Here is a 24916-nt window from a genome sequence, read left to right as displayed (position 1 = left end):
AGTTTGTTTTCGAGAAATATTTGCATCATATTTTGATGTAAAATCTTGAAAAAGCATTTGTAAATCACAATAAAGACTACTTTTGATATTCATAAAGTTTGGCATATCCAAAGCTTCATAAGTAACACCCTCGCTATAGGTTATATCTTGAAAAAATTGATAATAAATTTCTAAAAGGCCACAAACACCTTCGTATTTGAAAGACGGGTCTAAATATTTTGCAATTAAAAAAACGTTAGGAATTTATTTAAAATATTTTAACCTTTTCAAACCATAAAAGTAACGGATCTTTGTAACTTTTCTTTACTACTACAAAGACTTAATTGAGCCATAATCATTGTACAATGAACAAGAACACGTGAGCAAGTAGGATAATAGACACCCGATAAATCTTTAGTAGCGCCTCAAAAACTTTAAGTAATTACACAAGATCATAACAATCATCCCAATAAGATGACAATAAAATCATAGAACTCACTACACTTGTAAAAAAATTTACTAATAAATCATTAAATTTGTATGTTGAATTCAACATTTCATATGTTGAATTCCACCTAGTGCACACGTCTATGTTAAAATACTTGCTTCGTCCAGTTTGAGCTTTACAAAATTTTAGCCATGACCTATGTAATTTTTGCTTATCACGTAACATTTCAACAGCTTGCCTAATTGGTTTTATTGATTTATCCAAAGCCTTAAGGCCATCTTAATTCTTGAACACACAAATTTAAGATATGAGCAATGCAACGAGTATGAAAATACTTACCTTGTAGAGAAGGATTACATGCACAAATTAAAGAAGGCACACTAGCGGTATTGACACTTGCATTGTCAAAACTAATTGAAAATACTTTTTCAATAATCTTGAGCTGTTGCAAAATTTTCAAGATATTAAGAGCAATATTTTCGGCGGTATGAGCACAGTTGAGTTTTTTGAAAGCAATAACACGTTTGTTCAAATTTCATTGCAAATCGACCCAATGAACAATCATACCCATGTAAGAATTATGTTGAAATGCACATGTCCAAATATTGGAGCACATAGAAACTCTATGTGATAAAGTAGTCAAAATATTACGCAATTGTATTTTATATCTTCTAGCTAATTTAACTATGGTTCTAGTCATAGTTGTACGTGGGATTCTTTTAGCTAAGGGATTATATGCTAATTTCATGGCATTTTCAAAATTCATGCTATCGGCAAATTGAAAAGCAAGAGATTCGGTACTAACAAATTTAGCCATAACTTCCATAACAACAATATCGTTAAACTTATAAAGAGAGATTTCGGGCGTACCTTGCTCGCCGAGGGTAGAGGTGAGTTGCGTTTGTTTACCTTTGCCTTTGGTGGGAGGATGCACATTTTTTATATGCTTGTTGTAGGTGTCATAACCATTGCCCGCATTGAAAACGTAAGATTTGCCACAAATGTTGCACATGGCCTTCGTGACAGTTTCGCCGATTTCGAGGTCTTTCACTTGTACTTTTTTTAAGTACACCATGAAGACGTTGGACCGCGGAGCTCGTTCCTTCTTGCTCGTTGTCGATCGTCTAGGTCGGAGCGGTCCCACCTCGTCCATCTCGTCATCCAAATCGATGGCATCGGCATCGGCTTGTTCAGTTTGGTATGTGGATGGAATTTCTTCATCGGATTGTTGTTGAGCAAGGTGCTCCGCCATTTCTGCATCGCCACAGATTTGTGCCTCCTCCATTTCTTCACGTTCATGGTGATTGGGCACCCTTCGGAATTGAGAAGTAGGATCCTCACTCCCAAGATAGATTGATTCGTCGGGATTATCTTGAATAACAACCCCACGTTGACAACGAGGGGCGTGGAGTTTATTTCCAATGGTAGCAGTGTAGTCAACGAGTATTTTTCCCTTGCCACCACTACGACCAGAGCCGGAACCGAAAGCAGCCATTTTTGTAGTGAGGATAATAAATGAAAGAAGGAAGAAGAGTAGTAGAGAGAATGCATAGAGAGTAATAAAGAGAGTATTTGTAGAGAGAAAGAGAGTAATATAGAGAGAAAGAGAATGCAGAGAGTAATATGGAGAGAAAGAGAGTAATATATAGAGAGTGTTTTTGTAGAGAGAATTGCTGAGAAAGAGTGAAGAGATGATAAATGGTGTGAGGAAAATGAAGGGAATTAAGGGTGTATTTATAGGAAGATGTTGAGGTGAATTTGAGATGAATTTGAGGTGAATTTAACATTTGAATTTGAATTTCAAATTCACGTCTGCAATGCAGACGCTCCCCCTACATATTTGCAGGCTTGCAGCAAAATAGCTGCCAAAGCTGCAAAAAAAGCCTGCAACGTCCAGACGGTTCCAGTCGATTCCGCACGGTTTCAGTTCTAATGCGGTTCCGATGCGGTTCACGGTTTCGGTTCCGATTCGAAACCGGGAACCGGCGGTTCTCAAAAGCAGAACCGTAACCAAACCGCATGGAGCCGATTTCGATTCCGGTTCTGAATCGTCTCTCACGGTTCCGGTTCCAGAACCGTGCTGGTTCGGTCCGATTCACGGTTCCGATTCTTTTGGCCATGTCTAGAAGGAAGAGAGAGAAAGATTGGAGAGAGAGAGTGATTATTGGGTTACTTAAAAAAATAAATAAGCGTGTATTTAATTGTGTTAATTAAGCTCTTAATTAATTAGTTAGTGCCTCTTATTATTCTATAAAAGGAAATGCACCGTTTTTATTGGAACACCCCAAAAAGAACAAGAATGACTACTTTTGGTAAGACTCCTTTTACACTAAAAAATACATCTCTCAACCATTTTATTAATTAAAACATGTGCCATCTATTTCACATTACATTTTTTATGGAAGAAGAAAGTATAATATTTATAATAGTCATGTATGTATGTGTATATATATATATATATATTTAATTATATATAATATTAATTTTCTAACCCTAATGACATTTCATTTTGATAATTCAGGTAATAAAAAATACTACAGTATAATTTCACTTTTTTTTAGGTTTTAAATTCTTTTTCATTTTTTCTAATTGTATTGGATTATTTAGAGTTTTCGATTTGATTATGTTATAATTCTAAAAGTTTCGATTAATTCGATTTGATTTATTCAATTTATTTAGTTCGAATTATTTTTCATATATAAAAAATTAAATATAAATTCTATTTAATTCGATTTTAACAAAAAATGGAACTCGAAAATCGAATTTACAACCTAGTCTCATTCATTAAATTTTCGCAGCCAATATCACTTCTTTGTTTTAGAAGATATCTTTTTTCATTGATTTATTTATATTGTACTGGCAACATTTTTCTTTCCTCCTGCTGATAATGACGAAACATTATTCTGAGAAACGACACTTTGGCCCTCCCTTACTTTGGACATAAATGCCACTTGATTTTTCTCAATATTTTATATGATATATGTGCATAATGAAATTAATTGTTGCACCTTTACTCAGCTTTCTTTGTAAAGAAGTCAAATTTAGACAAACTACTTTGTTTCCATACAGAATGCAGCTGCGCAACGCACAAGGTTAATGTTCAATATGTAAGTTTTGGATTTGAAATTTCTTTATTTACTTATATTTCATTCGTTTTATAAAAATATACATAATTTTCTTTTTTCTACCTATTCCATAAAAATATGCATAACTCATTTATAATAATAATTCTCCCACTAAACATCACAATTAATGTGAGACTCTTTTTCCACTCACACTACAGTTTATAAGATTTCTTAAAACTTGTGTCAATCCAAACTATGCATGCTTTTATGGGACGAACGAAGTATATATAAAAAAAAATTGTACGAAAGTAAGGATTATTGGTGTCAAAACATGTACTCTCTTTTTTTTCACATATTTTCTCGTATAAGGAAGTGTCGTCTCTGGCTCAGGTATGGGTTCGGATATATTATCTCCCTGTGGAGTTATGGACTCCGGTGATTATTGCTGGTATAGGTCGTGTGCTTGGTCATCCTATGCGAATTGATAATGCCTCCGCAACTGGTCATGTGGGACACTTTGCGCGGGTTTTGGTGGAACTTGACATGGCTTTGCCTATTCTCAACTCGATGTACATTGATGACGGTGATAGATCGTTCTACATTGAGTTTGGTTTTGAATCTATGCCTCTTTTTTGCTCGCGTTGTAAACTTACAGGTCATTCAACGGATAAATGCCGGAGAGCTGATAGGGCCACGAGCAAGCGAAAGATCACTGAGCCTCCTGCTGTGGTTGTGAAGAATCTTGATAAGGGAGAGGGTCCGACTCCTGCATGGCAGCCCAAAGTTGATATTCTTAAACCTCTATCAGGTCTTGATCTTCTAGACGCGGCACCTTTTAAGAAAAATGATCTCCCTCTGGCGGGGGATGCTAACCGATATCAAGCGCTAGATGAGGATGAGGAAGAGGAAGTGGAGGAGACTATCATTGCGGACTCCAATTATGAAGCAGACCCTTTACATGAGGAAGAAAATGATGGGTCGCCTCACACGGACAAGGCTAGTGATAAGGAGGGCTCGAATGTAGAGGGAACTTTGGAGTTGGATTCTGGAACGAATAGTGGAGCTGTGGTAGAGCAACAACCGGTAGTTAGGGCAGAAGATTCAGCGAGCCAGCGGGTTAATTCGCCGATTAAGGAAGTTGATTTTGATAATAAATCCATTTCTTCTCCGGATGACATGGCGAGTCGTATTATTAGGTTAGAGGAGCAAGTTAATCAGGGGATGCAGTTGCTCTCGGAGCAGAAGCGCGGACGTGGTCGTCCAAAGGGCTCGGTAAAGGGACGAGAGCCTATACATGCAATTCCGGAAGGTTGTATTAAAAGTCGTCTCAGGAATGTGGAAGAAATGGGTAACAAACCGATGGAGTTTGTGGTTGACGTCACCAATAGGCCTAGTATGATTGCAATGAATAATGTCGTCCATAGGCGTTGGTCGGATGATTTGGATAATGATCCTGACTTTCCTTTTTGAGTTGTTCTCCTTTGCTTTTTAAGTTTTGTGCCCTTAGTCTGCATCTTGTGCTTTCAAGGGATGTTTTTTCTTTTTCACTTTATAATAAACCTCAATTTAATCTAATATTTTCTCTTATTTGAATATCTCATAATATTCAATAAATCATATTTTTTTATTTGAATATCTCATTTTAATAGATCATTTCTTAAGATTAATAATTAATGTATAGTAACAAATATTTTTACATAATTCATTATTTGCATCAAATGTTATTATGATCTACACATAATTATCTCTGATTTTATTTAAAAAATAATATCTTAATTTCTCTCTTCTACTTTTTAGACAAATATACCCTAAAAAAAGTTACTATTTTTTTTTTAAATCTCAAATTTATTATAAACTATTTGTTTCTTAACTTATGTGTCCAAGCCTTTTGGCCTATTAAATTGAGACGAAATAAGTATAAAATTTAGTGTGCGTGTGTTGGCCTAGCGATAAAGTGGTTATTGCCTATAACTAAAGGTCATGAGCTATGTTGCATAGGTGCGAGGGGGCGGGTGCGGGAGCGATACGATTCGGATGCGGGGATACGAATTTTCAAAAATTATAGGGTGCGATTCGTGAAGGATACGTCTGTTATATTTATATATTTTTTTATTATATGTGACCAATCAAATTGAAAAAAGAAAAGAACATTCACAAATTAAATATTGCATTGCAAATATAAGTTAAAGTAAAAGTTTCAATAATGAAGTTCTTCAAAAATTGCAAAAGAGCCCAAAAATAATGAAAAAAAAAATCGCATTGCAAATATAAGTAAAGTAAAAATTTCAATAAATTGCATGTAAAAGTTTCAAATTGCATGTAAATATAACTCAAAAATTATAAAAAAGCCCAAAAAATAATTGAAAAAATTGCAAAAAAAATCCAAAAATAATTGAAAAAATTGCAAAATAGCCCAAAACGCACCCTAAACGCACCCTATTTGTGGGTGCGCGAATCGGATTCGTGAATCCCTTCTTTTTTTTTTTGAGGGGATTCGCCACCTGGCGAATCCCGTGCGAATCGCACCCGCACCCTACGCGTATTCGATACTGCACTGTGCTATTTTTTGAAGAATCTGTGCATCATAGGTCATGAGGTTTGAGTTCACCGTAGCACAATCTTTAACTTTCTTTATTTAATTGATAATAATTTATATGAAAAAAAATTATACTCCTTGTGTCTTGTATGAGAGTATCACTTGAGGGATAACATGAGTTTTAAGAAATGTTTGATAGATAATATGTTGAGTGAAGAAAAAATTCACTAATTTTTAGAAAAAATGATAATGTGTGGGAAAAAAAGTACTTCCTCCGTCCCACGAATCTTGACACGTATTCTTTTTTGGGCCGTCCCACGAATCTTGACACATTTTCATATAAGATAATAATTAGTCCAAAAATAAGGGGTCTTAATTACATTCTCTCTCTCCTACTTTATCACTTTATTACCTTCTCTCTCCTACTTTATCATTTTTATACTTTATTACCTACACACTTAAAACACTAATCTACAATTCCTTAATTTTCGTGCCAAAACCAAACGTGTCAAGATTCGTGGGACGGAGGGAGTAAAAGAGAAAACTCTATAAAGAAAGAAAATTTATTGAGAGAAAAATTTATAGGGTGAAAATTTTAAGAGGGAAAATTTTAAATACACAAGTCTTAAACTTTGAAAAGAAAAGAAAATCTATAAAAATAAATTTTTCTCTTTTCAAATTTCTTTCTCTAAAATTTTCATTTTCTAACATTTTTTCTCTATCTAAAATTGTTTTGAGAGAGAGGAAAATGATATGAAATGATAATTTTATATAAATAAATAACGATTTCATTTAAATAGCATATCAAACATAGTGTAATAATCAACCAAGATTTATAATATCATGTTCAACTTCATTTTATTCTTACCTTTATTTTATTCCCTCTTTGTTTCGTCCATCATACCAATCAAGTTTTAATAGTGGGAAAGAGAGAATATTTTTTTGGATTAATTGCCGGTGAAATATTAAATTTTCGTCAAATTTTTTGCATATAAACTTTAAATGGTAGCGTGATAATTACTGAACTTTCATTACATTCTGATTTTGTTTACAAATTTAAAATATAGCGTGATAATTATTGAACTATTAATTTAATTTGATTTTGCTATCATTGAGATTTCTGCCAAATTTAATGTTGCTGACATAGCTAGCTGAATAATTAAAGTGACATAATCGACAATAGAATAAAACAACATATGTGATGACACATCGCAACCACTATTCGAAATTATGCAAAATTAGATTATTCGATTAGCTATGTCAGTGGTAAATTTGATAGGAATCTCAATTTATAGTAAAATCAGTGGTTCGTTAATTACCGCGTCACTTTTTAAAGCTTGTATGTAAAATCAAAATTTAATGAAAGCTCAATAATTACCACGCTACTTTTTAAATTTTGTACACGGTTTTTTTAAATTTTGTATGCAAAATCAGAATATGAGAAAAGTTCACTTTTTAAAGTTCGTGTATAAAATTTAAATTTAATAAAAATTTATTTCTCCCTCCGTCCTATTACAAATGTCCCCCCACTTTCCATAATGAGATGTTTCATTCATTTTTCGGCAATATATTCTCTCTCTATATTTAATATTTAATAAATAATTTTCATCAAGCCACTTCATCTATTTTTTACCCATTTCTTAATCTTCTTGTTCAAATGAGATATTTATAATGGGACGGAGGTAGTATTTTACAGTTAATTAACTTTTTTTTTCTTTAAATTTCAACGGGACCAGTGGCCCACTTGACCCCTTCCCCCCGTGGGTGAATCCAAACGTCAACTGATAGCAAAGTATGCAATGCAACCATAAACTCGGTTTCTTTTTAACTCTGTCACCGTAATGCACAAGTGGTCCCTAATCCTTTCTGGATATGGAGATTATACCCTCCAAAATTTCACTACACAATTATTGGGTAGCAGCAGCCACATTTGAATCCCAGTCTTATTCTAGCTACTCGTTGTTGCCACATTTAAAGCACCAAAAGAATGAAGTAGAGAAAGAGGGAAAACACATTCTTGAGAGTGAAAGATGAAGTTCGGAAAGGAGTTCTCTTCGCAGATGGTGCAAGAATGGCAGGGAGCATACATGGACTACACCCACCTCAAGAAACACCTCAAAACCATCCTCAAATTCCGGCAGCAGCAGCAGCAGAATGGCTTCACTCGGCGGAGGTCGGCCTTGCACAGGGCCTTCAGCGGCCTAACCGGGTGGAGCTCGCCCAGGACCAGAGAGGAAGAGTCTGTGATGATCCCACACACCACCCATTACCAGGCCTTGCTCACCAGGCTCTCCGAGGAAGGCGCCGAGCACGAGCTCCACTTCTTCAAGAAGCTCGACCTCGAGTTCGACAAGGTGAGGGCCTTCCACGAGGGGAAGCTTCAAGGGGTCAAGGACGCCGCCGCACAGCTCACCCAACAGATGGATGCTCTCATTGCTTTGAGGATCAGAGTCCAGAAGCCCCACCTAACGCCGCCTGCTGTTTCTGCAAGAACCAGCCTTGCTGCTGATATGGATGTGATTCAACAAGTAGGTGAGATTAGTGAGCAGAAGGAGAGTTTGAGGCCTGCACCTCTGCAACTTTTGGAGCATGTGAAGATCAATGTTGATCCTGATACCCCCGTCTCCACCCTCAAGAACGTCGTCATGAGCTCCAAGCTCGAGCTGTCGTTCAGCAAGGACGAGCTGCGCAGGGCCGAGAAGAAGATGCGCAAGGCCTTCGTCGAGTTTCACCAGCAGCTTCGCCTTCTCAAGAGCTACAGGTCGCACAACTCTCCTATATATACATATATATAACTTTCTATTTTGAGGATGGAATACACATTCAGTTTTTTTGAAAAAGTGATGCTAGCTGTAACATGACTAACAGAAGCTGCATGAATTGATGTTGCAGTTTCTTGAATATGCTTGCCTTCTCCAAGATTATGAAGAAATATGACAAGGTAAAGTTTCACCTTCTCCAATCAACTAGTTTTGGTTACTTTTCTTGATTTTGTTTAACTCAGATTCATGAATTATTTGCAGATAACTTCAAGGAATGCTTCAAAAACTTACTTGCAAATAGTGGACACCTCGTCCCTTGGCAGCTCGGACGAGGTTTGCAGTGCAGCAACATGAAAAGATTCAGTTTCAGGAATTCTACATAGTATCATGGCCCTGAGTTCCCCATCTTCTGTTTTGCTAGGTTTACAAACTCATCGGAAAACTAGAGGCATCGTTTATCAAGCACTTCGCCAATGGAAACCGAAGAGAAGGGATGAAGGTGTTGAGACCTGGAGCCAAAAGGGAGAGGCACGGGGCAACGTTTCTCCTAGGTCTATTCACCGGCTGCTGCATAGCTCTGATTGCTGCTATCGTCGTCTCTGTCCATGCTCGTGATCTCCTGCAACACAACGGAGGAAGGCAGTATATGAAGACCATATTCCCACTCTATAGGTATGCACCTCTCAAACATCTTCACACTCTTCCCACATCTCCTTCATTAATGCTGATAAACTTTGATCTCTGTAGCTTGTTTGGATACATCGTCCTACACATGATCATGTACGGCGCGAACACCTATTTCTGGACGCGTTTAAGAGTGAACTACCCTTTTATATTCGGCTGCAAACCAGGGACATCACTTGGCTTCAGAGAAGTCTTGCTTGTTGCCTCCGGGCTCTCTGTACTCACCCTGGCTGCTGTCCTCGCTCATCTCGACTTGGATATGGATCTAGAGACGGAGAAGTTCCGATTACTAACTGAACTGCTTCCGCTCTTCCTAGTGACTGTGAGTCACGAGCTGCTCTTTCATATCACATCTGCCACACAACACTCAAATGGTGAAGACTAATGCTGTGAATTATTTCTATTTTAGGTTGTGCTTGCTATAACGTTTTGTCCCTTCAACGTTATATACCGTTCCAGTCGTTTCTTCCTCATTCGTTCAACGTGGCACTGCATCTGCGCTCCTCTCTACAAGGTGTGCAGAAACAGGAAAACATAGAAATGAAGGATTTCTATTTCCTTTTTGAAACTAAAAGAAACTGTTACCTCTTTGCCATCTGAATTCTGGCTGCCTTTTTGTAGGTTACTTTCATTGATTTCTTCTTGGCAGATCAGATGACGAGCCAGGTACCGCGTTTTCTATATCATCCAAATGCAAAAATGTTAGGCTAAATAAACAGCACTAGAGATTAGGATCATAATTCATACCTAATTAACTGTAACATTCTGTTTCCATTTGTACATCAGATTCAGGCCATCAGAAGTCTGCAATTCTATATATGCTACTATGTATGGGGAGACTTCAGAAAGAGATCGAGCGAGTGCACAAACAACAGTACTTACAAGTTTCTATACATAGCCGTAGCTGTTATCCCATACTGGTTGCGCCTCCTTCAGGTAACTCGAGCTACATTGATCATGTAAATCTTCGATTTGAATCTTCTCAACTGAAATCTTTGCTGCTCGGATGAACTTCAGTGCCTCCGTCGTGTGTTTGAGGAGAAAAACGCCATGCAGGGCCTCAACGGCCTAAAGTATTTGTCAACAGTTGTGGCTCTGGTGATGAGGTCAGTGTATGATATCACTGCACAAAATGGCAATCCATCGGCGTTTTGGAGGATCATGGCTGCAGCAACCTCAGGAATCACGACCATCTACAACACGTATTGGGATATCATAGTGGATTGGGGTCTCCTGCGAAAGAAAGCCAAGAACAGATGGCTCAGAGATAAGCTTCTGATATCAAACAAAGCTGTATATGTAGTAGCTATAGTGAGTAGTCTCTCTCTTTCAACTCCCTCAATCTCGTTGCTTCGTCTACGAATAGCAGCACTTACAGAGAGTGTTTGACATGAAACTGCAGGTGCTCAACATACTTCTGAGACTTGTATGGATGCAGCTGGTTCTTGATTTCCATCTCCCATTTCTCCACAGAAATGCCATGGTCTCTGTCGTTGCATGCTTGGAGATACTTCGTCGTGGCATTTGGAACTTCTTCAGGTACGTTCCTTGGCCTCAAACATTAATCACTCTACTCGTAGGCTCACACACGAAACACATAAAAAACAATGTTTCTTTCTACCATTAATGGACATCATTTGTACAGGTTGGAGAATGAGCACTTCAGCAACGTGGAAAATTATAGGGCATTCAAGTCCATACCTATGCCATTCTACTATGAACAAGAGTCAGTTAGGAGACATGATTTATGAAATTTTGTTCTTGTATTTAGAGATATGTCTTTTAAGTTTTGTGACAAGAGTGTGAAGGATAGCATTTACAATATGTGTAGATAATTTTTTCTAGTGTGATTGACCTAAATCTAATATCAATCATCATGAGTCCTCGAAAGGTTTACCAATACCAATAAATATTCACCAGATTTTAGTACTATTCAATGAGACTTAACTCACTGGTCATTTTGAATACAATTTTTTGTGATCGAGCATAGTTCACCACCCATATATGTATCGCAATGCCAAAATCAGAAATATTAGTGGGTCTTCTTGAGAAGTGTTTGGCAAAAAAATCCTCACCGACTAATAAACTGAGAAAATAAGCTTCGAAATCTAAACTCCTCCACCCCCTCTTATTTTTTTACAATCTTTTAAACAGCAATCAATTTACAAAAATATATTCTACTACAATGTGCTAATTGTTCTTTTCAACTTATGCCCTTCCAATTTCATTTCTTCCAGATTTTCACGTATTTTCTATCTCTAATTTATAAACATAATTATTCAAATACTTTAACAATTTATAAGCTCTTTGATAATCTTATAAGCTATTCAAATAAACTTAGCCAAACACCCTTTTACACGCAAAAACTGCAATCCAAATTTCGTCGTTAGTTGGCAGCTTATTAAGCAAGTACATAAGTACATTGTTATTATACTCCGCTGCGACAAGAGCAAACATCACACAGCACACTCTGGAGGAAAAGAAAGCAAACAGTAAAGTAGAAAGGTTTTGCCACAAGAGCAAACATCACACACCACACACCACACTGGAGAAAAGGAGAGCAAACAGTAAAGTAGAAAGGTTTTTTACACGGGGGAATGAACATCTTCAGTTGCCTCCTCTTCATTAGGCAGGGTTACAAAAGAATCACGAGGCGAGTTTTCTGCTGTTACTGCCCCTGTGACGTCGTTATCTTGGTTTCCGAAGATATACGATAGTGACAGAGGATTATAGGTGGAGCTTGCCTTCTTAAGGCATTGTATAGCTTTAATTGCAGCAAGGGTACTCCTATATATATCTACAGTTTCTTCACCGAGCGGCACTTTTGCTTCCGAAGAAGCATTTGGTAGATCAGCATGTGTCTGCTTCTGTTCAACGGACATTGACTCGACAACCTCTGCTTCCAGTGGAAAGAGGACCTCCAGATTTGCTTCACACTCACGAACTAATCCCGTGACTGGTTCAGTCATAAAGAAAGGCTGGTGGACAGCAAGCTGAGTAAAAGGTAGACTCAACAATTCCCCAGTTCGTCTATCATATTTCTTCAAAATCTTGATAAGACCTAATTAGGAATACACAAGATAAACCACAAGAAGTCAGTGTAAGACAAATGTAACAGAAGTAGACAGCTGATAGTGAGAACCACTTCATTAGATACTATTACTAAAGAGAATGAATCAGCTGCTTTACCTGCAAAGTTAAGAGAGCTGTAGTTTTTTAGGAGGACCATCTCCCCATGGATGGAGACGAAATCCTTCCTTATCTCCATCATCTCTTCGCTAAATTCAGTCTCGGATGTAAACACCAAATTCGTGCTTCCTCTTGCCTTCAATCTCTCTATTCTTTCCTTTAATGCCTGAAATGATAAATAAAATTGCTCAAGTGCCTGTCACTGATTATGTTCATTGGTAAACCACTAACTGCACAAATGCTATTTACCACTTGGTCCACTTTTTTGTACCCTGTTCTATCATTTTCATTCCAGCTACAAAAGGAACAATGCCCATAATAAACCCCACCAATCCAAATGACAAGAATTTAAAGTTCGCATCTGAATGCAGTCTTTGATTTATTTGTGGTAATCACTTATCAGTAATTGCTTCGTGATACCTCAAGTAGAAAAAAATCATGTATCCTTACCTTCTCTTCTATTCAAACTGACAGAATTCGAATGGGAATAAAGAAGCTCAGCATAATTCTCATGTCAAAATGTATGTCCGCACACTATATCTCACTGTACTTATATGAATCTATGTACTGGAACCTTCTTTATGTAGCTGCTTCTTTTGGTGAGGCATGAGAGAGTTGATGAAGATGAATCGTGGCTTAGCAATATGCAAATATGCCAAAAACTCCAATGAGTTCAATATTCATGATAGCAACTTAAAAGTAATTATGCAGGTCTAAAGCTTATTACATACAAAAAATTCGACAGAACTTCATGCAGCCAAATTCATAAGTTTCAACTTTCTCTGTCTATTTGATTGCAATTTCTGCTTTTTTTGCATAATCCAAGTGACCAAGCATTTGGAGATACAAAATCCATACCTATTTTCTCAAATTCTCTCCATGTATTTCACACCAAAAGTTCAAACTAACTGCAATCACAATAATTTAACAGCATCTCATCCACGTTAACATATTCTAGTCTTTCCTTTACGCGTCGATTTTCAATTTCTCGAAACGTATTAAGTATCTATTAATTAAGGATAAATATCTCTGTTTAACCCAACGTTTGAGCGCTTTTTCAAAAAAGTCCAAACTTTAGTATAATTATAAGACATTACTCATCACTACATTTTTTTCTTGTTTATGGCCCGCAAAAAATTTCTGGTGCCTAAGGTTTGACGTGTTCCAGCGGATGTCCACCATGTCAATCCGACGTGGAATTTTTTAATTGATGTGGCAATTATATTGGACTAAAAAGAAAAAAAAATATACACCTAACACTTAGCGACGAGCTCAACCTCATGGGGGCCATCAATGTCGCCACCGCTTCAATAACCGTCCTCATCCTCAAGTCCAACCGCGTCGCCGGAGCGCTGCCGGAGGTTATATCGAAATGCAGCAAACTCACATATATCTCCATGGAAACAACTTGTCCGGAAGCATTCCTGCTTCTGGAATGAAGAATCTCAAGAGAGTCGGCATTCCCGGCAACGGCTTCTCCGGCGGCATCCCAGACTTCTCGAGGATCTCCAGCTTGCTCAATTTTTTCGCTCAGAACAATCGGTTAAATGGAAGCATACTGAATTTCGACTTCTCCAATCTCGACGAGTTCAATGTCTCCAACAACGATCTCAGCAGTGCGATCCCCGGCAGGGTTTAAACGCATCGAGATTTTCAGGCAATCCGCAGCTGTGTGGGCCGCCGTTGCCTAATGTTTGCCCGCCTCCGCCTAAAAGAAAAATGCTTCATCTAAGAAGGGTTGCTTTATTTATTCGGCTACGCTTTGATCGGCATGGTCATGGTGCTCCTCGCCACCTTCAAATTGATGAAGAAAACCATGCGCAGAGAGAAGGAAGAAGCGGCAGGCAGCGAAGAAGGGGTTTGAGGGAGAATAGGTCGGAGTTTTTGATAAAGGTCCACAAGAGGAGGACAAGGCCGAGTCAGACGCAGTTCTGGATGCTCTTCCACAGGCCGTAGACGAAGTGAAGTAGAGAACCTTCTCCCGGAGCATGAAGTTCCACTCAATGAGGAACACGGCAACACTGATGATCCAGCCGGAGACGAGGCGGCAGTTGAAGGTCACGACTCACGAGGATCACAAGCACCACCACCACAGCTCAAGGCAGCAGGTGAGTTTTCTCTTGAAAGATGGGATTGTTAAAGAGCAGACGAGGCTCGTAGAGATGGGATTTTAATAAAAACGATGTTGCTAAGTGTTAGGTGGAATTTCTTTTTTTCTTTTTTAATCCAACATAATTGTCATGTCAATTAAAAATTCCACGTCAGATTGACATGGTAGACATATGCCGGAACACATCAACCTCAGGCACCGGAAATTTTGCGGACCACAAACAAGAAAAAAAATGCAATGATGGGTGTTGTCATGTAATTATACTAGTGTTGGAAATTTTTTGAAAGAGCACTCAAACGATGAGCCAAAAAGAGATTTACCCATTAAGTAATCACTGCATTTACACAGCTGAAGCCAATCTATAGACATGTGTTCCATTAAGCAATCAAATAAATAAATGCCATGAAGAAACGGAATATGCCATGGGAGATTTGAACCCTCCAACTAACAAAGAATGAATTCCACTTTCATAATAGCTTATATAGTTCATGTCTTTTCCTTACCACTAGTCACTTATAGAGCTATCTCTATCACAACTTTCCTGCCTCACATTGTCTCAATAAGAACCATTTCTTTTCAAGTTTCACTCAACAACAATAATAGACTTGCACTTATATTATCCACACCAGGTTTTCCAAATAGCCCTGCCTACTTTGAGCACCAATTCATTTTGCAGGGCAACTTCTTGGTTCGAAAAAGTTCGACAGTTTCTACATTGATAAGGAGGGATTTATGATCTTTGATTCTCATAATGATAGCTATGTTCCCGTCACTAACCTTACTTCAGAGTATGTGGCTGATCCGCTGAGAAAAGATGGGAAGGCAAACAGAAGGCACCACTTTTCTTAAGTTAAGATGAATCCATTGAAGAGTCAAGGTTTCCAATGAGCACGGAGGAGGTGAAGCATCGATCCCTAACAAGCGAGATAAACGCTCGGATACAAAGGAATCTTAGTCTATGTCTTGATCACCCAGAAAAGTATGAAGAGATAGTTGAATTCCAGTAAGTTCTTGAACTTTATCATCTCACCTACTCATCATCCCATAATTCACATACATACTACTCAACAATCCATTAATATAAACCAAGTCAATCCAAGCTTTTAGTAGATGAATACGAAGTAAAAGAATTTATTTATTTTGTTCTTTTTCCTACTTTTGACTTACTCTCCACAAAAACTAGATACCGCTACGAATCTGAACAAGCAAAGAGGCTCAATTTTCAACAGAATTGACGAAATCAAAACCTTAAACCATACTACTTACCATAAATGAACCACCCTCGATCACTATAAACCCCGTGAATAAAATTATGTAACTGAAAGTAATAACAAAACAATTAAGACACCTAAAAGAGGGAAAACCTGGAAGCGGATGATGAAGTCTTCCTCTTTATCGACGTAGAAATCGTTGAACTTTTCGAGCTCCTCGTTGAGAATTCCGACAAACCACTCGTGAAGCTCCGGCAAGGGGCCGTACGGCAGCGGATTGGCAGCCGGAATATTCTTGAGAAGCTTCTTCAGGGGCTTGTACTGCAAATACTTGTCCCTCCACTCAGGTAGGGTTTCTTCCAAATGAATCCTGAATTCTTTCCCGAATTTCATAATTATTTCGTCGCAGTTGACCTTTGATATTTAATTTCCGGATTGAATTATGCTCGTTTGATTGTGATTGTGATTATTCCCTCTCGTCGGGAATTGTTGAAGCAGTTTGTGAGAAAAAGAGCGGAGAATCTGGTTTGGAATTGTTTGTGAGTAAGAGACATGGAAATGGATTGCAGGCTGTGTACATGTGTATGTATACATATAATTGACACGTAGTGATAGAGTGCGTTTCTTGTTGCGGAGAATTTTCGGAATATTCTATAGTCGAGTATTGTCATATCTGATTATGATTGCTACGAGTTAGGAAATGACGAAGAAAGCAACAAGTGATATTAAGATCACAAATATAAAAAAATATCATTGACCAAAATGGGGCAAGAGCGGGAATTAAATATCAATAATGTTATTTGGATATAACCCGTTCATATGTAAAATAGTTAAATACATAAAATATTAAGTTATTTAAAAATTTTTGTTTAGAATAATGACAGTCAGAAACTCCGAGAATAAAACTATGCTTTTTTTTTTTCCTGAAACTTTAGGAAAATCGTTTTCCTCCCTGATGGGAAAGTAGATTTTGTCTCTATTTGTTATGAAAATTGGTTTCCTTGTTATGGATCATGAGGAGATAGCCAAACGATTGGCGGACCTAAAATTATCGACAAAGGTGGGAAATAATATGGTCATTCTTTCGTATAGTGAGGTGGTTCGCAACCAGACAAGGACAACAAAGATTATAATGGGGAAGATATTTTCTGATAGATATGTCAATCGTGAAACCTTAAGGGAACACCTACTCACTTTTCTACAGCCTCGAGGAATTATGGAGGTTGAACTAGTTGGGAAGAATATTTTTGCTATAACTTTAGACTTGGAGTCGAATCAAGATCGCATACACTTTGATGGGCCATGACACTTTTTTCAAGAATTTGTGTTACTACAAAAGGCATACACCATGCTCATAACGATAAACACTCAATTTGGCACTGTTAAGTTATGGGTAAAACTTCGCAATATGCCAATTGTATGCATGAAAGCGCATATTGTGCGCTGAGTGGGAGAACAAATTGGACGAATTGTGGAAGTTGATTGTGGTGTAGGATGACTGTGTCTGGGATGCTATGTTAGAGTTAGGGTTTCTTGTTCGATTTCAAAACTGCTCACGCGATGTGTCTCAATGGTTGTGAGGGGGTTTGGAGGAGGAAGTCATAGTTTTAGCTCTCTATGAAAAACTCCCACATCTCTTTTGTAATGCGTGCGAAAGATTGGGACATCTCATGTGACAGTGTGAAGATAGTGATATGGTGAAGCCTAATCCTTCTTTTGGGAATTGGCTAATGGCGGGAATAGGAGTTGATTATAGGAGAAGTGGGTCTTTTCGGACGGCACAACGACCAACCTTAGACGGTCCGCACTTGGACTTGGTCGCTAAAGCACGAGCGAATGGCCCTCGGCCCCCACCATGAAATCCAGAGGCTAACCCAGTTAATGAATTCACTTCGTCCACTAAGGAGTCAAGTCGCAATGTTGGAAAGTGGTGATTTTGTTTGTATGGACGGCCTAAAGGTGGACAAGACACAACTGAACAACAACCCTCTAATAGGAGATATCCTTATGATACCCCCTTGAATCACCGAGGCTCTCAAAGAGTAGGGACGATAGAGGCAGTTTGGTCGCTTCAGAGCAAGAGGAGAACATGAGTAGTGGCATTAAATTGCAAACCATGCCAGCCACCAAATCCAATTGCATGGGAGCATAACTTCGAAGCTAAGAAATTTGAAAGGGGAAGTAACAAGAGGAGCAAGGCTGGTAAGAGAGAGGAGGGGGATGATTTGGAGGAATCTGAACGACCGTCTTCAAAAGTAACATTTAAAATTTATTGATGAGAGAGATCACACAGGACTTTAAATCGGCGGAGCTAGGCTGCTATGCAGCCCCACCGAACATTATGAATTGCATTGTATGGAATGCACAGGACTTTACAACGAGGCGGAAAATGGAAACATGCTGCGATAAAATCTAGACTTGATCCACGAACATAGGCAAATTGCAAGACTTTGAGCAGACCATTACAAAAGTGTTGTCAGAGACGCATATAACAAAAGAGTCCATGTCAGGAAGTTTGACAAAAGTGACCTCGTGTTGCGCAGAGTAGATGCCTTAGGGCCAACGGGTAAACTGGACCCTAATTGGATATGACCATATGTGGTGACTAAAGTACTAGGATGAAGAGCATACGAGTCAGCAGATGAGGAAGGCAAACCTTTACCCAGAGCTTGGAATGTGTCCAAGCTAAAGAAATTTTTCATTTGAATGGTTATGTAAAAAGTAGTAGATTGAGTACTCATTTTTCCCACGAGATTTTTATTTAGGCTCGGGAGTGAATGAGTCAATTTGTCAAAGATCCCTTGGTCGTAGGTTTATTACATGAAAGAAAATACTTTGAGAATAAAACTATTGCATGTTACATATATCTATCTTTTTAACACACAGCCACCACGGCACGCCCAAACTCGTTGCTAAAAAATAAGGGGATGATTATAAAATGATAAAACTTTTCATGATAATAATAATAGTCATAATTAATTATGGCAATCCCTCTCGGATGTGACTTTCGTCTAAGCACATAACTAATTATGACAAACCTGCGCCTAAACACATTACGTCAAATCCTCTCGGGTATGCCTTATGCCCGAGCATACAACTAATTATGACATGCACATCAGTGCATAATTTATTACATTCTCTAGTATGAATCGTTTTTATATAATAAAAATCGTAAATAGTTGTGCTGACAAGATAGTTGATCATGTCAAGTTTGAAGCAGAGAATTAATAGAAAGTAAAAAATGGTCATAGCCTGACAATGGGGGGTTTATCAGAATGACATGAGTAGAATTGTGATTTATACATACTAAAAAGACAGACCCTAAGGACACTCTCTACTCTAGAGGATAACACCTTGTAACAGTCCTCAAAAGTAAGGGGACTAGTCATAGACGTAATTTTCGCGAGAAATGCTAAAAGAGGCATACGTGAAAATTGTGTCTTACCCATACCTAAAAGGTAAGCTCTAGAGATATTTCCTACTCCAGAGGACAACACCTCACGACAGTCCTCTAGAGTAGGGGAACTCATCGTAGACTTAATTTCCGCGAGAAATGTTAAAAGAGGCATACAAGAAAACTGTGTATTACATATACTAAAAATGCAAACCCTAAGGACACTCTCTACTCCAGAGGACAACACCTCATGACAGTCCTCTAGAGCAGAAGGGACTGGTCGTAGACTAAATTTCTGCCAGAAACGTTAAAAGAGGCATACACAAAATTTGCGTCTTACCTATACTAAAAGGGCAGACCCTAAGGGCACTCTTTACTCCAGAAGACAAAACCTCACGAAAATCCTCTAGAGAAGGGGGGACTAGTTGCAGACTTAATTTTCGTGAGAAATGCTAAATGAGGCATACACGAAAATTGTCTTACCCATACCTAAAAGGTAAACTCCAAAGACATTTTCTACTCTAGAGGACAACACCTCACGACAGTTCTCTAGAGTAGAGGGACTGATTGTAGGGGAGTAAAATCTGTAGTACCTATTTCACTATGGAATATGAAGAGGGTAAACCGTAAAGGAAGACTCTGACAAGGATCGTATCTCTGGAAGCGCCTACAATAATATTAGGGGGGAAAAAAAAACTTATATGTAATACAAACCCATCAGAGAGAGACCTTCTACCTCTACTAGGAGGAATCATCCATAATTATTAGGACCATAACTAACTATTGGGACCAATGGACACGTGTTTAATCCCATCCTTCCCTCCCCCCATCTGAAAAATATTTGCATCATATTAATCATTAAATCTAAAATGAATCTATAATAAAAGTAATCAAATAATAATAAGATAAATAATAAACCTAAAAGATATTTAAAAAATGATCTTCACTATAAATACCAGACCTGAGCTAAGAGAAAGTATGAATGATAAGATCGGATACACAAAATACAACAAAAATGAGAGAACAAGTTCATAAGTAACTCTCCAAACAAGCTTCGGTCATCTTCTTCGATCATCATACCTCTAGGTACATTTTTTGTTATAGAGGTTTGACCCGTCCACTACATAGTTTAATTAAGAGCTCAAAACTATCAAAAATAGGGAAGAGACGGCAAAAAATAAGCAAAGCCTGGATTTTATTGCTGCGACCGCGGCATATGTAGGCTCGTACCTAATCATATGTTCAATATGTTGTTGCTTAGGGTCCCAAATTTTTGAGGGCCCATTTCTTAACAATAAAAATAGAATTTTGAAACATATATTCGTCTTATGAAGGTTCTTTTCGTCATTTAGATTATATCATTAATGTGATTTCTTAGTGCCATCTTCTTTTTTTTTTTTGGTTGAAAACTCTTATGAATAATAAGCCGAAAAAGGTTATGTTAATATATTGTTATTGTGTCGTCAATATAAAAAAATTATATAAGGGCCAATTTTCTAATTTTTGTTTAGGGCCTTGTGAGATACAGGACTGGTCCCGGGCATATGCAAGTATTGACCATTGGGCATAAGGGTTAATGCGGACATGGCGTTGGTTGTGGCATATGCTCTATTTGACAGAGGCATATGCAATTTTCATCCTCGTATGCCGCGATCGTTGTGCTGTCTATAGTACATGCAATGTTCTTGTGTGATTTGCTCAGTCCAACTCATTCTCGTCGATCCTATTAAGCATGTTCTTGTGTGATTTACTCAGTCCAACTCATTCTCGAATTTTACTTCGATCCTATTAAACTCAATCTCCTCTATTTTTATCGCAATTCCATGAGCAACTCATTCTCAAATTTTACTTTTGATCCTTTTAAACTCAATCTCCTCTATTTTGATCACATTTCCATGAGATTTCAACTTAAGATCCAAACAAGTAGTACCATTTTTTAAATGATTAGCAAACTCAGTCATAAAACTTATTTCAAACACAATTTTTTCTAAGTGAATTCGGCATAGTTACACTTTTAGAAACATAGAAAAATCATATTTGTGACAATGCCCTTAGGAAATTGTCGATCCCTTTGACAAATTCTCTTTACATACTGATGTAAGAACATATTAGAAAAGTCTACTAACATATCCATTATTCCTTTATATTTTCTTAAGTTACTAAATGAAAAGAAAAGTTCACGAATTTCACGACGCAAAATTAAAAAATTTAGTAAAAATTACAATAATACACATAAAACTATGTGAGTGACAAGGCGCATAGCTAAAGATTTTAATTTAATTATTTCCAACTGGTAAAGATTCAGAAACACATTTCGTCAAAATATTACAGTCACTCTCATGTGAAAAAATCCAGTAACAGGTAACACTTGTAATAAGACCATTACAATGATTCTATTGGAGTACAACTCAAAGCTCAAACAAGCTCATCTCTTTTCCAGTTATCCTAGGAAGTTCACAATAACCAAATGAAGCACTAGATTGCAGAGTACAAAATCTGCAAAAGCACGTTCAGGAGGTAAATCCTGCAAATACAGAACACAAAACTTAGTTACAAGGACCAATAAAGTTATCAACACGAGAAAAGTTGAAAGACTGAGGATAATAACATGGATCCCTGCTTTATTTGGTGTTATTAATCTGATCTGTTACTAAGAAGATCACAAGACAAGACTATTTTAATTTTGTCTGGTAAGAAAAGGGCAGAAGAACGTGTTCCAAGAAACCCAGAAGTTCCAGGAGTTTAGTTAGACAACAATAGTGCTTATCAGAAAACTCAAAAACTTGATAACGAAGAACTAAATGTTAAAAGTAGAACTACTAGCCAGAAATTTCAGTGCTTCAAATTTTCATAAATCATATCAAGTAAAGATTGAATCCAAGCTCCATAACTTGGAGATCACAGCTTTTTCAAGATGCATTACCTTGAATTCCTTGTTGTCTTTGTTTACTTGAATTCGGAGACTAACTGTAACCCAAAAATAAAAATCCAGTTAACACTTTGTATTTCAAGATTTGATTAATATCATTTTGCATATAAAATATGACTGTGCAATCTACATACCAGCAAGCACAGCAGTCCCCACGCATGAAAGTACACCAGAAAGAAAGGAGTTAAATGGGAATGATCCAACAATAGCCATGTAAGCAACCTGATTACAATAGAAACATTTTGAGTTCTCTTCTCTACCTTAAATGCACTTGAGCCTATTTATAATCCACACAAATTATCTATACTTAAAAAATAGAATCCACACAAATTAGTAAACAAAACAATATGATATAACCACATCATACAACTTATTCAATTGCTAAAACGAATGCAAACATAATATTCATCATAATCCCGTTATCCTCTATACTCTTCAGTTTCCTAATCAAAATATAAAACATACTACCATACATGTCTCCAAATATACAACCTCATCATGTGGGAATTAATAATAAAGTTTCTCGAATTTTGATTGTACCAAAATATAAAAATAAGAAATAAAAAGAAAAAGAAAGAAGAGACAAATCCTCTCTTCTTCTGTGTCTGCATAGTTGTGAAGGTGTGGAAGCTCAAGAGTCCGATATTATGGTAACTTATGCATTTGCAAACATAGTTCATAATCTTAAAGAAATTTCAGTTATGAGCTATGACATCATTCTTAGATAGATTGATTGAATCCCTGCATGTCCGACATGGTAATCTAGATAAAGAGTAGGAGACAAAACTACTTGTCCGTACAATTCATAAATCACATTTGACAAGGACGGGAGAAACCAATTGACTACTTAAAGCTGAGAATCCAGCCACAACTAAGCTAAAATGTTTATGACAGTTGGTCAACACTTCCAGTTAGAGATTTCAATCAGACTTAAATTTAGAAGGATTATGTGCATCAGTTAATACAAAATACAAAAGATCAAAAGAAGTGTATGAAAAAAACAAATCCCATGGATTAGGCAGTCAAATGAGATATAGAAGGAGATCATCTAACTATATGGCCATAAATATTCTGATCACCTACAAGCTGGAACAAACACTATGCGATGGTGTAATTCATGCTTATCTCCAGATGAAGACCAATTATACTGATTCAACCAATACATTGACAACCATTAGCTTTCTAAACTCGGGATTTCCCCATATATTCATGTTGACCTAATTCCAATCCCAAAAATATTAACACCACTTCACAACAGGAACGAATCATATACCTCACTATTTACAGAAAGTTCACAAAAGAAATGCCACATATATCTACTTTAGGCCAACATCAACTATTGACCCCCTAGACAAGCATCCCAAATTATTCCCTACAGAATAATCCAACCTCACACCAAAAGAACCCTTATCATCTTTTTCATTTTTACTTCACACGAAATCCAAATTCCAGCACTCATGGGACAAATCGTTTCAGATCTAAACCTCCATAACTCAAAGAAATATTTTTCGAACCGGGAAAGAATAAACGAAATCAGTTAAAATCAGCAAAGAAAGCGCCATAATATGTCTAATAAATCTGCGTCATACCTGAATCACAGCGGTGACGACAGCGAACAGAATGTAGAGATCAATGATCTGAGAAACAAATTAAACAATTCAACCCAAAATTGCTCGGAAAAATTAAACGAAGCATCTTCAAATACAATACAAGGGGAAAGAGAGAAAGAGAGAGAGAGAGGAGACCTTGAGTTGATTAGGGGTTGCGGCGTAGGCAGAGCGGAGAGAGTGAAACAGGGCGTGGGCATCCTTCGTCGTCGCCGATCTCCCCATTTCTCTCACTCTAAATCTCTCTAATTTGTTTGAGAGTGATGAGATTCAGGCGGAGTGAGGGTTCAGGGAAGGATTTCACGCTCTAAAAATCTCTCTATTTTGTTACACGACGTCGTTTGGCCGTAGAGGAACTGAGGAAGTGTGCGGGGTCGCGCGTTAGCAATGACAGACGGCTAATTTTAATTAACTTAGCTTTGGGCCTTACTTATTTAATTGATGGGCTACTGATATAAAAACGAAATTAGGCCAACGAATAAAACCGTCTATTAATAAATGGGCCTCTAATTTATTCTCTATAGTCTCTTACTCCCTCCGTCCCAATAAAAGTGGCCACTTTTTTTTGGGCACGGAGATTAAGAAGGGGATTGTTATGTTTTAATTGAGTGTGACCCACCAAAATTAGTGAGTAATTTTTAGAAAGTGGCCTACAATTGTTGACCAAATTAGTGAGTAATTTTGACATTTTTAGAAAGTGGCCTACAATTGTTGACCAAATTAGTGAGTAATTGTTGACTTAATTAAAGTAAACTTTTGCCATTTTTAGAAAGTAGCCACTTTTAATGGGACACCCAAAAAGGAAATGTGACCACTTTTATTGGGATGGAGATAGTATTAAAAATAATACTCCCTCCCTCCCACGAATCTTGACACGTTTGGTTTCGGCACCGGAATTAAGGAGTTGTGGATTAGTGTTTTAAGTGTGTAGTTAATAAAGTATAAAAATGATAAAGTAGAAGATAGAATGTAATAAAAGTGATAAATATGAGAGAGAAACTA

The 24916-nt window shown here is 37.4% G+C and overlaps 3 protein-coding genes across 3 annotated transcripts; 1 reads left to right on the top strand and 2 right to left on the bottom strand.

Annotated features, from left to right (window-relative positions):
- The first annotated feature begins 7859 nt into the window (after window positions 1-7859).
- Window positions 7860-11406, top strand: LOC130988738 (phosphate transporter PHO1 homolog 9-like). The gene is made up of 11 exons (XM_057912679.1): window positions 7860-8789; window positions 8921-8969; window positions 9052-9123; window positions 9212-9462; window positions 9538-9796; window positions 9884-9988; window positions 10096-10140; window positions 10261-10410; window positions 10492-10785; window positions 10877-11013; window positions 11120-11406. The coding sequence occupies exons 1-11, from the start codon at window positions 8059-8061 to the stop codon at window positions 11223-11225; spliced, it is 2199 nt and encodes a 732-aa protein (XP_057768662.1). The 5' UTR covers window positions 7860-8058; the 3' UTR covers window positions 11226-11406.
- A 435-nt stretch (window positions 11407-11841) lies between these two features.
- Window positions 11842-16698, bottom strand: LOC130988739 (SPX domain-containing protein 4). Its single transcript, XM_057912680.1, has 3 exons — window positions 16138-16698; window positions 12664-12829; window positions 11842-12535 (listed from the first exon to the last, which is right to left on the bottom strand). The coding sequence occupies exons 1-3, from the start codon at window positions 16375-16377 to the stop codon at window positions 12060-12062; spliced, it is 882 nt and encodes a 293-aa protein (XP_057768663.1). The 5' UTR covers window positions 16378-16698; the 3' UTR covers window positions 11842-12059.
- A 4939-nt stretch (window positions 16699-21637) lies between these two features.
- On the bottom strand, window positions 21638-24305 carry LOC130988737 (dolichyl-diphosphooligosaccharide--protein glycosyltransferase subunit DAD1). The gene is made up of 5 exons (XM_057912678.1): window positions 24053-24305; window positions 23897-23944; window positions 22442-22529; window positions 22302-22345; window positions 21638-21902 (listed from the first exon to the last, which is right to left on the bottom strand). The coding sequence occupies exons 1-5, from the start codon at window positions 24137-24139 to the stop codon at window positions 21819-21821; spliced, it is 351 nt and encodes a 116-aa protein (XP_057768661.1). The 5' UTR covers window positions 24140-24305; the 3' UTR covers window positions 21638-21818.
- Window positions 24306-24916: the final 611 nt, after the last annotated feature.

Source organism: Salvia miltiorrhiza, chromosome 6, assembly GCF_028751815.1.
Source record: "Salvia miltiorrhiza cultivar Shanhuang (shh) chromosome 6, IMPLAD_Smil_shh, whole genome shotgun sequence".
NCBI lineage: Eukaryota > Viridiplantae > Streptophyta > Magnoliopsida > Lamiales > Lamiaceae > Salvia > Salvia miltiorrhiza.
Note: the sequence above shows the minus strand (reverse complement) of the source record. Positions and strands in the feature narration are given on the sequence as shown.

What these genes read in the sequence shown, in the direction of transcription:
- LOC130988738 (XM_057912679.1), top strand. Translation starts at nt 8,059, where the DNA reads ATGAAGTTCGGAAAGGAGTTCTCTTCGCAGATGGTGCAAGAATGGCAG. An exon ending in TTATGAAGAAATATGACAAG is followed by an intron (nt 8,970 to 9,051) that starts GTAAAGTTTCAC and finishes AATTATTTGCAG; the next exon opens with ATAACTTCAAGGAATGCTTC. An exon ending in CAGATCAGATGACGAGCCAG is followed by an intron (nt 10,141 to 10,260) that starts GTACCGCGTTTT and finishes TTTGTACATCAG; the next exon opens with ATTCAGGCCATCAGAAGTCT.
- LOC130988739 (XM_057912680.1), bottom strand. Translation starts at nt 16,377, where the DNA reads ATGAAATTCGGGAAAGAATTCAGGATTCATTTGGAAGAAACCCTACCT. An exon ending in ACTTCATCATCCGCTTCCAG is followed by an intron (nt 12,830 to 16,137) that starts GTTTTCCCTCTT and finishes TTATCATTTCAG; the next exon opens with GCATTAAAGGAAAGAATAGA. An exon ending in CAGCTCTCTTAACTTTGCAG is followed by an intron (nt 12,536 to 12,663) that starts GTAAAGCAGCTG and finishes ATTCCTAATTAG; the next exon opens with GTCTTATCAAGATTTTGAAG.
- LOC130988737 (XM_057912678.1), bottom strand. Translation starts at nt 24,139, where the DNA reads ATGGGGAGATCGGCGACGACGAAGGATGCCCACGCCCTGTTTCACTCT. An exon ending in TCGTCACCGCTGTGATTCAG is followed by an intron (nt 22,530 to 23,896) that starts GTATGACGCAGA and finishes TATTGTAATCAG; the next exon opens with GTTGCTTACATGGCTATTGT. An exon ending in AAGACAACAAGGAATTCAAG is followed by an intron (nt 21,903 to 22,301) that starts GTAATGCATCTT and finishes CTGTATTTGCAG; the next exon opens with GATTTACCTCCTGAACGTGC.